This window comes from Capricornis sumatraensis, chromosome 14 (genome assembly GCF_032405125.1).
Source record: "Capricornis sumatraensis isolate serow.1 chromosome 14, serow.2, whole genome shotgun sequence".
Classification (NCBI taxonomy): Eukaryota; Metazoa; Chordata; class Mammalia; order Artiodactyla; family Bovidae; genus Capricornis; species Capricornis sumatraensis.
This window is the reverse complement of record NC_091082.1, coordinates 86,719,956-86,737,622: the sequence shown is the minus strand read 5'-3', so window position 1 is coordinate 86,737,622 and position 17,667 is coordinate 86,719,956. Positions and strand designations below refer to the sequence as shown.

Sequence of the window (17,667 nt, the reverse complement as noted above, 5' to 3'; positions counted from 1 at the left end):
GTCCGACTCTAAGCAACCCCATGGACTGCAGCCTACCAGGCTCCTCCATCCATGGGATTTTCCAGGCAAGAGTACTAGAGTGGGGTGCCATTGCCATCCCTGAGCTGCAGACTGGATATAATCTGTGATCGAGTGCCAGGGATCGAGGGATGAGCAGAGAGCGCCTTGGCTATCGTAGTGTGGGCTGGGCTCCACGCAGACCTGTTCTAGACGCGAGGCCCGGGGCTGGGGTGTCCTTGGCCTGAAGAGTCTGGGTTTCTCACCCTCAGGGACGGGTATGACAGGGCAGAGGTCAGGGGAGCAGCTACTTCCCAGGCCAGGCTGCTTGCACCCCATTCCAGCCAGAGAGCCCCTGAATTAAGTCCACATGCCCAAGAGGGTGCCTGCACTGCGGGGTCAGCGTGATGCTGGGTGCTGCGGACGTGCAGATCCGGGCCTGTGCCCAGACCGTTGCAGTCTTGTCAGGGGGTATGTGCCATGGGGTCCAGCTATGACCAAATGACCTCAGAGAGTAGGTCCTGAGAAGACAGAGGGCCTGGGACCAAACTAGCTAGGGACACTGAGGGAGCTTCCAGAAACGAGGACTCGGTCAAGGCCACTCCACAGCAACGGGCCCAGGCCCGAGGGCAAGGCTGTGGGGCTCAGGAAGGGTGGGATAGGCAGCCAGCAGCCCGCGGCTCACCAGCCACACTCCTGTTTCAGTGTCCGCTACGAAGGGGAGCTCGCAGGGGAGACAGAGACGCCTGCCGCCAGAGGAGGACCCTTCGGCTGGCCCTCGGGGGCCCTGGGTCAGTTTCTCCTGTGCCCCTGAGGGGCTGACCTTCTCCCAGAGAGGGCTGGGGAGCCTGCTGTCTGGTTGGGGAACCCGGCCAGGAGGTGGGAGCCCGTGGTGACAGGGACCAGCTCATCACCCAGAGGAAGGGGCCACACAGGGGCCAGAGTAAGGCGGGGGGGGGGGGGGTCTGCACTGTGAAAGGGCCCTCCCCGGGCACACCCCTCCCCAGGCAAAGGACAGCCCTTCAGCAGCTGAGCTGGTGGCTGCCCAGTGGGTTCTAGACAGCCACGCGGGACAGGAGGGAACCAAGGAAGCTGCGGTTCAGAGAGATGAGGGTGCTCGGCGTGTTTTCTGACCCTGACACACTCACACACTCATCCACACCCATACACACATATCTCGCACATTCACCCACGCACACTCAAACAAAGATCAGCTTGGCCAGAGCTGGCAGGGGTCTGGCCTTGATCCCCTCCCAAGCCCACAAGGACAGATGAGGGCGGAGAGGGCAGGGGGGAGTCCTGCCCGGCCTGGAGTAGGTGGACCTCTAGGACCCTGAGGGCCTCAGGGTGGGGCTGGCTGGCCCAGGGGAGCTCTGTGGACCCAAGGCCCCCAGGAGGACTGAGCCCTGGGCCTACTCTGCCCACAGGGCCCCACAGCAAGTCCCGAGTGGAGTGGCCGCAGGGACAGCTGCCCCGGAGAAGGACGCCTGGGGCCCAGGCTCCCGCCGCCTCCTGCCAGGTAACAGGCCAGAGAGGACAGGAAGCAGGCTCCAGGCAGAGAGGGGGTGGCAGTGACTCAGCAGGAGGGATGGGACCCCCGTCCTCCCCTGCCTGGGATCTTGGCTGGGCCTTCCCCATCCCCATGGGCTCTGGCCTCCCTGAGGGGTTTATGCCTCGGTGCTTTCCAAACAGCTCGTGGGAGCAGAGTCTCAGGTGCCCGAGGAGAGGAGCCCCACCCCAGGGTCCCTGCCCGGGGAGGCGCCGCCCGGCAGTAGGACAGAGGATGGGACCCCCGGGGGCCCAGCTCCAGCCACGGCCCTGCTGATCCGCGAGGTGAGGGTGCTGCGTCTGGGGTGGCCCTGCCACGGCCTGCGGTGGGGAGGGTGGGGGGCGGGCCACCACCTCGGGACCACCCACCCGGCCTGCTCTCCCTGCAGGCTCTGGTGCGAGGGGGCCTGGACAGCTTGGCGGCGGATGCTAACTTCGTCATGGCCACAGGCCAGGCGCTGGCGGAGGCCTGCCGGATGGAACCGCGGGAGGTGGAGGTGGCAGCCGCAGGGCTTCTGCAGGGACGCGAGGCCCTGGAGGGCGTGCCTGGTGCCCGAGGGTGCCTGGGCCTCGGGTCCTCCCTGGGCAGCCTCGACCAGCGTGAGGGCTCCCAGGAGACCCTGATTCCCCGCAGGCCATGAGGGCCCCGGCGTCTGCGTGGGCCTGGGCTGGCGAGACTGAGGGTGGGGGAATCTGTTGCTGGAAGGTTAGCCCGGCTCGGCAGCCTTGATGGACAGAGGGATGGGCTGGGGCGGGCAGGGGGGTCAGGCAACGCGTCCAAGTTCAGCGGGCAGAAGGCGAAGTCACTCTCCTCACCAGCAAGCCGTGTGAGTGGACAGAGCTTCTGTGTCGCTCAGAGGCCTGGTCCGTGCTGGCAGGACATTAAAGTCCCCAGGCCTGCGACAGGGCACTGCCTCTGCTTGTCTCCTTCTGGGGGCCCTTCCATACCTCCCCCTGCCCTGCTTCCAAGGAGGGGCCTCTGGATGATCCTCCTGCAGGGGCGGAGGCGCCGCTGAGGACGTTGTGGAGCTTCCGCACGTCCAGGCCCCTCACAGCTGCCCTTCCCCGCAGCTCCAGAGCCTCAGGGGGCCCCGCTCGAGGCCTAAGGGAGCAAGGCCCTGGCATCCACCTCCTCGCTCGCTCTCCCTGGTTTCCTCCCCTGTCACGTGCTCCCTCTCACGGCTTCCCGGTGACCTCCCCCAGGCCGCCCATCTCTCAGGGGAGGGCGTCCCCAGGGTGCTGGGTCCTCTCTCCTTCCTGCAGGGTCAGCCCCCTCTCTGGACATCACCTTCCTCATTTAGGGCCGAGCATTCCCTTCCCCCGTGCTTGTCCCCACCCACGTGTCCCGGCCCCGCCCCTGTGGTCGGCCCCGCCCCTGCCCGATCCCATCCTGGCCCCGCCCCCGTGGCCGGGTCCCATCTCTCCCAAACCCCACTCCGTGTCCTGCTCCTCGACTCTGAGGATGTCCAGCTTGAGCCAAAATCCCGTCATGTCCAGAGCCGACCTCCTCACCCTTGCCTGCAGCCTGTGACCTGGGGCCCCACTCTGCTCAGACCTCGAGTCTGAGGCGGACCCTCCCCAGCCCTGCCCCACGGGCCCCTGTCCCTCTTTTTCTTGGCCCATCCCCTCCCACGGTGGCTCCCCCGACACTCGGTCCTCGTTCCAGACCTCACGTACTGCCACATCCTCCCAATGGCCTCGCAACTTCTTGCCGGGCCCCCAGCCGGACCCTGATCCTTTTTAATGGAGAAAGCTGCTGTATCAGCCCCTCGCTTAAACCCCCGAAGCCTCCAAAGCCTCAGCATAGGGTGCACAACCCTGGCCCTGGACCCAGCCCCTGCCCTTGGGCCTGTCTACCCACCCTCTATCCCCCACAGCCCAGCTGTCCCTTTTAGCGAACCCTGAGCCCGACAGACCCCTAGCCTGTAGTCAGCTTCGCTATTACTTCCTGCAGAAAGCACCTCCCAAATACTCCCAAAGGCTTGGGGGCCCCACAACACGTGTCCCCATCTCAGCAGGTCACCACGGTGACATTTTTTCACACCAGCCCGAGGCCTTCCCTGGTGGCTCAGCTGGTAAAGAATCTGCCTGCAATGCAGGAGACCTGGGTTCAGTCCTTGGGTTGGGAAGATCCTCTGGAGAAGTGAATGGCTACCCACTCCGATATTCTGGCCTGAAGAATTCCATGGACAGAGGGGCCTGGTGGGTACAGTCCATGGGGTCCCAAAGAGTTGGACATGACTGAAGCGACTAAAGCTTTCACTTTCAGCCCGAGGTCAGATTGTACCAAGGCAGAAGCAGGTCCTCCAGGCTTATCCTGAACCCCAGAGCTGAGTACTGTTCTACACAGTGTCCAATCGCTGTCAAATAAATGCAGGGAAGTGCTGACCAGTGTGGCCTCTGCCCTGGCCGGTGCCCCACCGCCCCTAACCTGGGGTCACCCACCCAGGGCTGCAGCCTCGCGCCCTCTGTCCAGGACCCGGGGAGGGGGCAGGGGCACGGGCCTTCTGAGGCAAGGGCTGCCTCCCTGGCTCCACCGTCATGGAGAGGACTCTCACGTCCCTGCTCCCCTGCCTCCGGGGGAGAGAGAAGATAGTCCACCTGCAGCCTGGCTGAAAACTGACATGGAAAAGTCTATAAAAGGATGTCTCCATTCACAAGCAGAATTATTAATGAGTGTAATACCCAACGTACAGAATGCCAGCTCTGCGGCAGGCTCTGCTCCAGGGGCCCCGCAGCCATTTCTTCTTGTTCTCAACATGAAGCGTCACCCTCATTTGCAAGTAGGACCAGGACAGGACAGGACAGGTAATGCGCCAGAGGGCCCGCGCTGGTAGGAGGGCCCAGGCAGGACTCAGCCCCGCTCCATGGCTCCACGGCCCTCACGGGAGGTCTGGCCGGCCTCCCAGCCTGAGGGACGCGTGCCTGCTGGCTCCAAGGAAGCCCAGCTCTCACTCTCTGGGAGAGTCCAGGTCGTTCCCTCTGCCACATGCAGGACCTTCTGATGGTCGGCATGGACACAGTCTTGCCTCCCCCGAGCTCCCTGCAAATGCTGGTGGGTGTGTCCATGGAGGGCTGCCAGACCCCCAAACAAAGGACAGAGGGAACGCAGGGTGGAAGGCTGCAGGCGGGGGGCCACGGTGGTGGGCAGGCGGGCCCCTGCGGTCAGCAAAGCCTTCCAACTGGGTTCCCAGCCAGAGTGCTGTCTGCTGCCCCCAGCTTCTCCCAGCCCATCCCCTGCAGACCTGGGGCCCAGCTGTGCTGGGGGATCTACAGAAGGGGTGGGATGAAGCTGGGGGCTGGGGCGGGCACTGAGCCACGTAGGGGGCATGAGGCGGGGGGGAAGCCCCTTCTCTCATCTGGAATCTGTGGAGCTCAGATGGAGCGTCTCCGAACCAAGGAGATGGCCCGGCTCCCAAGTGTGGAGGCAGCCCAGCTCCGGTCCTGGGGCATCTCCAGGCCCAGCTCTGGCCGGGCTGCGTGGTCCTTGAAACCGAGCTGCCCTGTGCAACGTGACGGAGCACAGCCCTGGAGCCGGGCCAGTGGAGCCCCAAGGCCCTCCGCCCGCCCCCCGCCCCGACATCAGCCGCTCACGCGCCCTTTCAAGCTTCCTCCTCCTGTAAATGGAGGAATGATTTCTGTTCCCAGGCTGGTGGGAGGCGTGAGTGTGACCGTGGAAGGGCCTGGCCCTCCAAGAAGCAGCTACTTGGACTGGGTCAGAGCTGGTCACTGAGAGAGCCCAACCTCACAGGGCGGAGGCTGACCTGATGGGGCTCTGAGTCTCTTGTGGGGGAGCTGGGTGGCTTAGCTCCCAGCCGCACATCTCAGCATCGGGCTGGTCCTCTCACAGGCTCTGCAGCTCTGACCCTCAGCCAGCAGGTGTGGAGGCCGGCCACAGGTCACTGGAAAAGCCACAGCCAACCCAGACCTAACCCTGGCCCCGTTCCCTGGCACCTGACCCCAGTTACACATCACTGCTGCCTTGGGCCCACAGCCACGGTGGCATTGGACACTCGCTCCCCCCCCCGCAAGGGTCTTGCTGCCAGTTTACTGATGAGCCGCCGAGGGCGGGGTCTGCCCGGCAGGGCTGGATGCGTCCTCCAGCTCCCTAGCCCATTGCGTCTTCCTCCTATGCCACACAGCTGCCCCCAGTGGAGCCTAAATCCGGTTTAGAAGCATTCTAAAAGAAGTTGGCCTAGATACATAGGGCAAAATAATAATCTTGGTGTCAAACAAGAATTGAAAACGCTAGGATGTCAGAGAAGCACGTGGAGGATCAGCTGCTGGGGTTTGGAGGGCTCAGAGGAGGGAGAGCGAAGCTCTGTTTGTTTAAAATGATCAGAAGAGAAGATCTCATTGTGGTCAGAAAGGAAGCCAAGACTCAGAGCAGGAACGCGCGTCGGAGTCCGTGCGAGGAGCCCGGCTCCAAGAGGAGGCCCGGGAGACAGGCAGGCCCAGTGGAGGGGCCGCCCAGCCCACTTCTAGTCACGCGCCCTTTAAAACGCCTCCACCAGTTTATCGTTCTGTCATCATAGAATGATAGTAGCGACCTTATCAAACCCAGTTCATTTTGTGCCTGACGCAGTGTCTCATTCAGCCTTGCAACACCATCCCGGATGTGGGCTATTAATAAACTCATTCCAGGAAAGGCCAAGTAAGCTTTCAGGCCAGGGGTCCAGCAGGGGCCCGGACACCACTCTGGAGCTGCTGACTTCCCGTTATCAGGAGGATGGCAGGGCAGTCCCTAATCCAGCCCCACCACACCCCCTACTGATCTGAGCCACGCCCTGCCCAGCACCCGCCCAAGCACGCGTACCCCAATGCCCTCAGCACCTCTGTGCACCCAGCAACCTTCCTCCTCTGTCCCAGCCTGTCTCCTCTGGCGGGACTTCTCTGATGACCGCAGGAAACTCTGTCCATTTGACAAGGCCACTCTCCAACCTGGTTCCATAAGAATGACGTCACTGGCCACTGCAGTCACCAACCTTCAATACCCCCTGAAAGAGCTCAGGGCAGAGATCAGAAATGAGGCCCTCTGTGCTCCAGGAAAAGCCTGCAGAGCTGACCTTCGGCGTTAGACTGTTTCAGATTTTATGAGCCTAATTTCTTGTATCTTCTGATACCTAGAAAAGCACTAAAATCGTCATCGGAGACATCTGTCCCCCGTGACTAGCAAACCCTTCGTGAGATGTATGCTCAGGGGCACATACCCCTTCTCCAAATCACAGGAGGCTGGCTTGTTCTCACGTCTTCTGAGCAGCTCCGTGTTGCTGCCAAGAGCCTGTCTCCGGGCTACAGTCTTCAGTAAGTCCCCAAGCAGAACTGACCTCACAGCTCTTGGTTGATAACCCTTCTTGTTCAGTTGCTCAGTCGTGTCCGACTCTTTGTGACCCCAGGGACTGCAGCATTCCAGGCCTCCCTGTCCATCACCAACTCCCAGAGCTTGCTCAAACTCATGTCCATTGAGTCGGTGATGCCATCCAACCATCTCATCCTCTGTCGTCCGCTTCTCCTCCCACCTTCAATCTTTCCCAGCATCACGGTCTTTTCCAATGAGTTGGCTCTCTGCATCAGGTGGACAAAATATTGGAACTTCAACTTCAGCATCAGTCCTTCCTACGAATATTCAGGATTGATTTCCTTTAGGATGGACTGGTTTGATCTCTTTGCAGTCCAAGGGACTCTCAAGAGTCTTCTCGAACACCACAGTTCAAAAGCATCAATTCTTCAATGCCCAGCACCATGGTCAGAAATGGCAGCAGCTGGTACTTTGTCTCTGAGAAGACAGATCTGTCTGGGGCCTCTGGGCAGTTACCCAGCCCTTTGCAGAGGCCCTGCTGCACAGAGGACTGATGGAGTGCCGCGGGGAAGGCTGAATGAGCAGGACCAGGGCCAAAGCTAGGGGAGCCACTGTCCAAGACCACCACCCTGGCCAGGCACCATGGTAACCACCTGCATGAGTGATCTGACAACAGGAGGGCCTGGGAAGGAACTCGGAACCAACAAGCTCTCACCAACCAGAAGAATTTGGAGAAGGTCACCAGTCCATACATCCTACCACCTCCCAGAATCCTCCTGGGAGAAGGAGGCAGCTGGTGATGCCTGCTCCCAGGAAGGGCCCTGAGTCAGAATGATTGGCCAGAGACAACTCAGAAACTAACCCCATCACCATAAAGCCTGAGACTGCGAGCCACAGGGTGGAGCACTTCTCCTGGCTTCCCTCGCCCTCCTGCTCTCTGCCTGGGTGCCCCTCCCTATAGTTTCTTGCTTTGTCAGCACACGTGTCTCCTCGGACGGTTCATTTCCGAGTGTCAGACAAGAGTCCACCATCAGGCCCTGGCCCTCACAGCATTAGCACAGGTGTGTCCTGACACCCCATCCATGACCGCTCCTTGGCAGGAGACAGCCAGTGGCGCGGAAGGGCCCTGGGGTTTTCCTAATTGCTTCTCCAAGTGGTTCCTGAGGATGCCTGCCCCCTTCTACCTGCCAGCAGGGCTCCACGTAGCCTGGAGGCCAGAACCCCAAAGGAGCGCCTGTGGTTCTGTGTGAGGAGCTGGAGTCCTGAGAGACTCGGGCCCCTGGGCATCTTTCAAGACGAGAACGCCGGCTCTGCGCCTTCTAGGGGTGTCGGTACAGGCGTGTGTGTGGGGTGAGGGGGGCGCGGCCCAAGTAACACACCAGCTCGTAGGCTCAGTGGCTCAACACGATGAAAGTTCATTCCTAGTGGACACCCTAAACCACGTGCATTTGTGTGCGGTGCCAGGGTGTGCAAAGCGTCCACCTACAAGCGATACTTGTGAGTTCTGCTCGCATTTCATTGGTCAAAGGAAGTCACAGGGCCACAGCTCACACCAGAGTGAGGACACGCCGGCCTGCCCTGTGCCAGAGGCAGCGAGCCGGAAATACTTGCCGGAGACACTAATGACCAGATACTAGCCAAGTGACCTCTGAGCCCATTTCCTCTTCTGCAAAATGAGGACAATGAGTGTTTGCCTCACAGACTGTGAGGAGTGAAAGAGAAAGTGCGTTAACACCCTCGCCCGGGAGAGCCCTTGGGCAGGTAAGACGAAGCGTAGATGCCCTCCAGGTGGCGCTGGGGAGGCTGAACCCGGGGCATCGGTGCTCCACAGGGGTCCGGCGTGCCAGGGGCCCTCCCGCCCTGCAGACCCCTACCTGACTCCCGGCCCCTCCACGGACGGAGGCTGGACATCCTCCCCGCCCCCAGCGACAAGGACCCCTTGGCAGGCAACCGCGGCACACCCCCTGTGCCCAGCCTCACGTACACTCACGCCCCACTTCCTGTTCATCTTACGACAGGTTGGCCCTCTGTCCAGTCAGACGGTGGGGCTCGCAGAATAAGGGACAGGAGTGAAGGAAATTCACTTCCATCCTGGGCGGAGCCTTGTGCTGGACGCTCCGCCCAGGCCACCCCATTTCCAGCCCGTGGCAGCCCACGGCAAGGGAGCAGACTGCCCCCATTCTGGGGTGTGGAGCAGACAATGGGCACAGCTCCCTAACTTGCCCTGGTCACATGGCCAGAGGGGTCTCGCCGCATCTCTGTGACTCCGGCTTCCGGCTGTCTTCTGTCCCTTTGTGCAGACTCTGCTCTTCTGCAAACCGTGAGCTCACACTAGCAGCCCGGTGTTCAGCCTGTGCCTCCCGCTGCACTGTGGGGGGGGCCACTGCCCCCTCTGGGGTTTCGGGTGCCAGTTCAGCAGCGCGCTGCGTGACCCTGGACACGTCTCTTCACCTCCCTGGGCCTCAGTCTCCTCACCTGAAAAGGGCTCTTGTTGAACTAGATGACCTTAGGGCTGAAGGTTGAGGTCACCCACACCTGCTCTAACACTGTCTTAGAAAGCACTTCAGAGAAGACGGGATGAAGCTCCTGTGTTTGAGGTTATGTGGTGCATAAAACCCTCATCTACATCTGAAACCAAAAATAGTGTGTGTGTGATTTCTTTTTTAAAGACTGACGGGTATTTGTAATCCACAGCACTTCTATCTCTTCCTTGCTATTTATAACAAATTCTGGTTTCCTCTATGGCCGAGTCTGTCTTTCTCTGTAACAGGGGAAGTCAGGCTGGGCCCTTGCTGAGTGGAGGTCCCATGTCTGCACCCTAGTAGGCCATGTCCGGGGTTCACAGCTACTGCTGGTAGGCAGGACTGGGCTCTGTCTCCAGGTGGGCTCAGGAGGTGCGGTGGGCCCACCGCCAGCAGGGTGGGTTAGGGCCTGTTCTCCCAGGAACCCAGCTGGGCAGGATAGGGGCTGCGGCCAGAGGCCGGCCCTCCCCCACCCCCCAGAACTCCAGGGCAAGGCTCAGACACTTCCTCCCACAGCCAGGGCCTGGTGCTCGCCTAAAGAAGAACCACAGAGCAGGCCCAACGTCGGGCCACCCCATGGGAGCCTTCTAGGGCCTGTTACTGTCAGGTTGCTGTGGAGAGCGGGATCAGGCAGGAGAGATCTTGGCCAGATGGCTGCCCCAGTCGCTGCCGGAGTCTAGTACAGTCACCACGGTAGCATGGGAGGCTCCTGCTACGGAGAGGCCCCCAACCCCCAGGGTTCACCTGCCCAGACATCCACCAGTCCTGTCAGAAGAGATAATGGAGCCCGAGATGCCCAGATAGGGGGTCTTGGCTTGGGCCAAGAGCTGAGGCTCACGCTGCAGTCCAGTCTGTGTGTGTGTGTCTGTGTGTGTGCACGCGCGCACATGCATTGTGTGCATGTATATGAACATGTGTGCATGTGAGTATGCGCACACGTGTGTGTGCACACACGCGTGTGAGTGCGTGTGTGTGGTGGGGTGGGGTGGGGGAGATGTGCACAGGCAGCTGAGGCAGAGCAGCCTCGGGGGTGGGAAGGAGGGAAGGGAGAAGAGCAGTGGGAGGGGGGGTGGGGACACACCCAGGGAAGGAGCGGGGCTGAGCTGAGGCTCGGGGGCGCTGAGGAGCCCCGGCGCCATCCCAGGCTTTCCCTGACTCTCTAACCAGATCCGCCCAGGCTGTGGTTTAAGCTTCCTGACCACCCCTTGGACCCCCATCCGACCTCCTTGCCTTAGGCCGGCAGCTCCAGGACACAGGATCCGGTCAGCAGGCTGCCCTGCGGCTCCCTGGTGGCCCAGGAGAGAGTCATCCTGAGGTCCTGACTTCTAGGAGGCCCAAGCTGCAGCCCGGGCGCCTCCTGGCTCCTCCGGGCTCAGTACCATGTGCCCTGGAGGGATGGGGGAGGGGACAGCACAGGGCTCTGGCGCCGTTTCCCAGCAGTGAAGCAGTGAAGCTGAGTCAGAAGGTCACCTGCTCTCTGAAGTCAGAGGGGACCTCCAGGAGGCGGGAAACCAGAGCCAGCCCCTGGAGAAGCCCAGACTCTGCTGGGCAGGAGAGCAGCCTTGCAAAATGCAACGTTGCTGTCTGGGGAGCACAAGTCTGGAGTCCAGCTGCCCAGCGCCTTTCCCCAGGTGGCTGCTTGGAGGTGGCCTGGGGAGTCTGGGTGGACTTCACAGGAGGCACGAGCTTGCTCCTGTGTCTGTTGCTTATATGCTGGGTGAGACTCAGTGCCCCTTTAGCAAAACTGAAACGAATAAAGCTCTTCCTGGTGGCTCAGATGGTAAAGAAACTGCCTGCAACACAGGAGACTTGGGTTTGATTCCTGGGTCAGGAAGATCTCTTGAAGGAGAAATGGCACTCCTCCAGTATTCTTGACTGGGAAGTCCCATGGACAAAGGAGCCTGGCAGGCTACAGTACCTGTGGTCACAGAGCTGGACATGACTGAGCGACTAACACTGCACCGCTACTAAAGCCGAGCTCACAGGTGCTGAGCATGACATGCGCACAGGCGTGCAAAGTGCCTGTTCGTGTAGATGGTCCACAAATGTCAGTCTCCTCCCCCGTTCTCATCTTGGTTGGAAGAGCACGTCCAGGGTCTGACTGCTCAGCACTCTGCTGGTCTCCTGCTCCAGGCTGGGGGAAACATTGGCCCCAGAGAGCTCTTCTCTTGGTTCAAATGCTACTGAGAGTGCCGGGTCCTGCCAGGCCCTCCCCCACCCCTGCCCCTCCTACCCAAGGACACCCGAGGTGGTGCTGCTGCTTTCCGTCAGATTGGGGTAGAGGGTGTTGATTTGCCCTTGAAATCTGCCCTTGAAATTATCTTTTGCCAAACTGGGATGTGGGCTACAGATAGAACAGTTCTTTTGGTTGGGTGGGGGAGGGGAAGGGAGGAGGATGGCACCAAAGATGTGCCCTCTGCCCGTAGCCTGTGCCCTTTTCTGAATCTCTGATGTGGTTTCATCATCTGAGGGTGATGCAAGAGGCTGGGAGGCAGACTCCCCTTCTTCCCCTCCCCCAGCATGCGCCTTCCACATCTGGAGCTGCAGCTGGGTCCTACTCTTGGGCTTGGTCCAGCAGAGGGAGCTGGTTGAAGTGAGGGAGAGGGCAGGCAGCTGGTGAGGGGCCCCGTCAATGGCCCCAATGTTGGGAGCTGGCAGGCAGGGAGAAGGGGCTGGTCTCGGAGGCGGGAGAGGGCCTGGAGAGGCGAATGTGATTTCTTCTCCACCACCACCCAGTGCTTCAAGGTCTCGGGGTTCCCCTTGTCCTTTGTACCCAAATGAAGGCAGCTGCCCTCCCTGCCTCCTCCCCCTCCCACCTCCCCCCATCTCCCTCCAGCCTCTACCCAGGTGCCTGGAGCTCAGGGCTCCCTTTGTTCCCTGTCTCCCTGGGCCTCCCTCAGGCCTCCCACGCCGACCCTCTGCCCCCACAGCTGCAACTGGCAGAGTGTGAGCAGGGATAAAGGGGTGGGGGGCTGGGGGTGGGAGTCATCTGTAGGTCATAAAGGTCACTGGAGCCTCCGTGGTCTCCAAGAACGGAGGGGCCGTCTAGGCTTGGAGCCTGGCCAGGAACCAACCCAAAGATGAACTTTAAAACGCTGCAGGGTTGTAGGGACAGGGGATTTTAGTTAGACACTAGCGAGAATCCCCCATCAGTAAATGTTGGTAAGTTCACCGGAATAAATTAAGAGAGGCTTTCCCGGAGCTTTCAGTACACAATCCGTCAGGCGCTGTGGGACGCTCTGCAGGGAAGCGCCGGGCCGGGACACTCGGGTGCTTACCCTCGCTTAGCCACTAACTCCTGCGTGACCTTGGTAGTTCCCCTCCCTGCGCCCGGCTTCCGCATTTATGGGCGGGGGAGAGCGCCCACTGAGGCCGAGGGTCTGCGGCTCCGGGGTCGAGGCACCGGTGTGATCAGCTCTTGGGGCTGTGTCCCTCCGGAGACCCCAGGAAACCTCTCCAGGCCCCCAGCGAGCTTGTGGACCCGGACCATCGAGGGGTCTCTTTAAAGGCTTCCGCCCCGCCCCTGCTACCAGGTCGGGCCTTCGGTTGGCGCAGCGGGCTCGGGGGCGGAGATCGGGGCGGGGCCTGAGCGTCAGGGGCGGGGCCTCCGCCGGGCCGGCCTCCGCCCCCTTTGTTCGCGCGGCGGCAGGAGGCGCGGCGCGGCCCGAGGTGCGCGCGCGGGAGCCGCGCGGTGGGGAGACCGTCGCGCCCCGGCTGTCCACAGGCCCACGCCGCCGCCCGATGGCGCGAGGGGGCGCGCGGGCCCGGCCCCGGGGGCCCTCAGCCGGCCGCGGGTGAGCCCTCCGCGGGCCGCCCGCGAGCATGTCACCTCCAGGAGCCGCAGCCCCCGCCCGCAGCGCCCGCGCCCCCGCCCTCTGCAGCCGCGGCCGCCGCCGTCGCCCCGGTCATCGGCCCCCAGGCCCCCGCCCCTGATCGACGCGGGCCCCGGCACTGCAGCGCCATGGCCGGCCAGGGGGACTGCTGCGTCAAGGTGGCCGTCAGGTAGGGCGGGTGACCGGGGCGCGTGCGCGGAGAGCTCGGCTTTGTCTCGCGTGGGCACGGGGCGGGGGTCCGGGGGTCCAGGGGGCGCCGCTCCACGGGCAGCCCGCGCCCGCGGAAACCCAGCCGGCCGCGCTGGAGGGCGCCGCGCGTTGGCCGGGCCCCCGGGGGAGCGGCATCCCCGCGGGCGGCAGGAGGGGCTTTGTTTGGGTAGTGATTTCGGGCCCCTCTCGGGAGCCCTTAATGATCAGAAAATCGAATAAACAAGGAAATCCGGTATTTCACACCCAGCCCGGGCCCGGGAGGGAGCGTCTGTGTGTTTCCTCTTTGCCCCCCTCCCCCCCACGGGCTGCAGTCTCACGCGGGGACACTGGGTGGGGAACATTTCCCCGCATCCACCCAGCCTGCTGATCCTGCGCTCTCCGCACTGCCGGATAGGCAGCACGCCGCCCTGGCCGGCTCCGCAGACAAAGATCGAGGAAGGACGAGTGGAAGGGCTGGGATGGGGCCTTGGCCCGTAGGGAGGCAGCGGCTCTGGAGAGATCCCTGCCGGCCCTGCCCCTAGAGCGGCTGGGCTGGGGACGGAGCAGGGGTGTCAAGGGTTCTCCTCTCAGAGGGCAGGCGGTGGTGACCCAGATGCCCCATCCTCAGGCCCTCAGACAGAACTGAGCCGGGGGAGGGCCACGTGGACCTGCCTGGGACTTTGAGGGACATCCTGGCCGAAGCAGGGTGGGCAGAGGACAGGGCACAATGGAGATGTGTTCTTTGTGTTGGGTGGGGGCGCTCCGCGCCGTGTCACCCTCCCTGTTCTTGATTTGGGTTTAGCTCTTTGAGACTAAAGACGGACTCTCCCAGTCCGTTGGTGGGAGAGTGCCAGCCTGGGACCCGTCACCAACACAGGGAGGAGGGTGGAGAGCATCACCCAGCCCTGTGTGATGAGGCTGCGAGTCTGAGTCTGGGTCTAGGGTGGGTCTGAGAAAGGTCTCTGACTTCCCTGGGTTGTAGGTGACCCAGATTCCAGAATTCCAGGGCAGTCACTCCGAGAAGACTGTGGAAAACACCCCAGGGCAGGTGCTGCCACCCACTCCCCAACCCCAGCCACCTGGCTAGCCCTCTGCAGTGGAGAGGGTCCGGGGACCGCTGATCACAGTCTGGAGTGGAGGGAGTGAGAGAGCGTGCCCTCCCCCTGGACCGCTGGCTGCTCTCGGAGCATCACTGGCACACACTCGCTGGCCCTGGATAGCCCGAGACAAAGAGGAGCCCCAAAGATGCCTGGTGGGCTGGCGGGGCGGGGCTCTTTGCAGCAGGATCCTATAGGGCTGAGGGTGAGGGCCAGGGGCATGGTGGCGGGGGTGGGGTGGCAATGTCAATAAGACAGCTGCAGCGGAGTGGACACGTAGTGAAAGGAAACTGGACCAGGGCTGGGAAGGGGGCTTCCTTTGGACTTCCTCTGGACTCCATCTCACCCGAGAGAGCCAAACCAAGCCCCCTGCCCCACCTCGTCAGGGCCCCCAGGCTAGACGGGGGGGGGGGGTGCGGAGGTGTGGCCAAGCCCGTGGCCTTGGCACCCATGCAGCCGGGGAAGAGCTGGTGTTCTCTCCCCACTGCCGCCAGCGGCAGGAGCTCCCCGGGACCCCTCCCACCTGGAGCATCTTGCCCGCCCACGCTACCCTCCTGTGACCCGCGTCATCTCTGCCTCCACTGAGACTGCCTGGTGGGGTCTGAGTGTCCCCACTCCTTGCCTCTGCCACTGGCCTGGAGGGAGGGTGGGGGTTGGAACACCTCCAGACCCAGACCTTCAGGGCCCCCTGGACGGGGAGGGCCCCGCCCAACCCCTCCCCTCCCACTCCAGCCCCAGTGCACACGCCAGACTGGGGTGGGCAGCTGGCTGTGGAGGGCAGACAATGCCTGGACAGAGCCCAGCTTATAATCAGAGCTGAGGACGGGACTGGACTAGGACCGAGGCTGGGATGGGGAGCAGATGGCGCCACTGGGGGCTGCAGGGAGACTTCTCTGTTCTTTGGGGGTCCCCTTCAACCCCCACCCCAAGCCCACCCTCAGAAATCTCTGGTCCCATGAAGGACTGGGTGGCGGGCTGGAGCAGTGTTGACCACTGATGGGAAGAGCCGAGGATCTGGAACTGCCAGGGGCCTAGCCTGGTTGCCCTTTCTCATATCTAACTGGGTCCCCGTGAGAATGCCTTATGGTAAGTCCAGGGTCCGACTCTTGAGACAGGGAGGCCAGGAACGGGGCAGACATGGTCTGACGTGTGTGTGTGTTTGTGTGTGTAAGGGTCCAGGGGCCACTAGATTAGGTAAGAAGTGCCAGGCCTGGGGCTCTTGGCACTGTAATCTCCGGATAAGGATCAAAGCTGGCTTGTGTGCAGAGCTGGGGGTAAGGCCATGGAAGGGTCAGACCAGAGGAGGCAGCTTTCAGGACCCGGAGCTGCGGGTGAAGGAAGAAGGTCGAGATGTGAGCAGAACCCCAACCCCCTGCCCCCAGCCCCAGGCCGCCCTGGAAGCTGGCACTCTGCCCCCTAACTCTGCACCGAGACTCCCAGGCCAGCCCCTCCAGCCTCCCCTGTGATCCATTTATCCTTTAATCCCCTTGTCCGATAAGGACTCTCTCAGCTCTGAGGCCAGTCTCTACCTGGGAGGGGGGTGATGGGGAGAGCAGACCTTCTCCAGGTTGCAGAAATGCAGGCCTAACTGGTAGGGGGAGAAGGGGAAGGGGCGGCTATTAAGAAATGCTGGTTGGCAAAGTTGAGATTGGGGAAGGAAGCCGAGTCATGGGGTGCGTTTATTTAAGACCCTTCTAAGCCCCCAGCTCTGAGCCCCCAGCACAAGGGGAGGCCTGACCACCCCACCCTCTTATCCTTGCCAGGTTTCCTTAAGCTCTGTCCTTAGTCTGCTGGGGTAGGGCTGGGGGTTCCCTGGGCATCCATCCCTGGACACTGCAGGGTCAGACCTGGGCTGGAACCGGGCTGGGGACGGCAGCCAGGCGCCCAGGGACACCTGCTCTGTCCTCGGGTTCTTTAGCTGCAGTTATTCCCCTGACTCTAGGCTCCTCTGAAGTCTCAGTCAGTGTCTGTCTAAAATTTTGAATCAAGAGAATTGGTGGCTTGGGACAAAGATAAGACAGGAAACACTGAGTGGGGTGGGGAGGCGGTGCCTTCAGCGTCTCCCCCCGCCCCTCCCCCAGCAGAGTCCAAGGCCGGCCAGAACCAACTAGAGCCCCTGCTGACGGTTCCCAGACCCGGGAAAACGGCCCAGGCAGGGCCCTCCGTGGGGGTGGAGACCCGAGCGTCTTGGTGGCAGTCTCCTGCTGCAGAAACAGGGCTATGTCATCACCAGGAAGTGCAGTGTAGTAACCGCAGGCCCCGGAAGCATGCCCCCACCCTCTGCCCGAGCCAGCCCGCCTGATTGGCTGTCAGCTTTTGAAGACCGCGCCTGGGGGGGCAGGGGCTGAGGAAGTGACAGAAGTGACATGTGCCTGGCACCCTCCTTCCCACAGCGGCTCCGGGGACAGAGGGCTGGGCTGGGACCCCGTTTCTGTTTCTCCTTCTGGGCCTCAGTTTTTCCTCCCTGTACAATGGGATCAGTGGGCTGTTCTGGCATGTCCTTTTGTGAAGAGCAGTGTTCTGGGTGCAGTGGAAGGTGGACAGTCCTTAAAGGCTGACTCTGGAGGAGCTGAGCATGAAGAAAATGTGAACAGAAATAAGCACTCGCTGAAAGCATGCCTCCGAGGTGTCTCACTGGGTTAAGCCTCAGTGACTGTTAGGTGAAAAGAATTCACCTGCAGCCCTGGGACTGGCTGGTGACGGACCATAGGCAGCAGGCAGTGGAGAAAGCACTGGGCTGGGGGGCCTGGGCGCGGTCACTTCCTGCCCACTTGCTGAGCGCCAGGCATCGCGTCTTTTTGTCCCCCACGCAGGCCCGCGGGAGCCAGGTGCCAAGTGCCACCCCACCGTGGAGACAGGCACAGGCTCACCGCGGTAAACACAGGCCTCTGACCGTGAGCCCAGGGCAGCCGCCCTCCCGAGGCCCTGCTCCATGCAGCCTGCTCCGGCCGCTAACTGGCGCTTCGCCGGCGTTCCCACGCCTCCGTTTGCTCTGATGCTTCGGGCAGGTCGCGGCTGTGACTGTGAATGTGGGAAGGCGAGCAGGGAGGCACTCAGGGCTGGGCACAAGCAGCCTGTCCACGCGCCCCTGGATGTGGGGCTCTCTGCCCGCCCCCACTGGTGGGAGCCGCCCTCCTCCCTTTCCTGAGCTCCACGCAGCTGCCCCTGGACACTGCTTTCCT

At 62.1% G+C, this 17,667-nt stretch overlaps 1 protein-coding gene across 1 annotated transcript in view; it reads left to right on the top strand.

Moving 5' to 3' along the window:
* The window catches only part of CACNA1S (calcium voltage-gated channel subunit alpha1 S), a 55,992-nt gene extending 53,806 nt beyond the window's left edge, over positions 1 to 2,186 (top strand). The window contains exons 41-44 of the mRNA XM_068985581.1: positions 703 to 788; positions 1,425 to 1,516; positions 1,690 to 1,830; positions 1,935 to 2,186. Of these exons, the coding sequence (XP_068841682.1) occupies positions 703 to 788; positions 1,425 to 1,516; positions 1,690 to 1,830; positions 1,935 to 2,186 (571 nt within the window). The remainder of the gene's footprint in view (positions 1 to 702; positions 789 to 1,424; positions 1,517 to 1,689; positions 1,831 to 1,934) is intronic.
* The last annotated feature ends 15,481 nt before the right edge of the window (positions 2,187 to 17,667 follow it).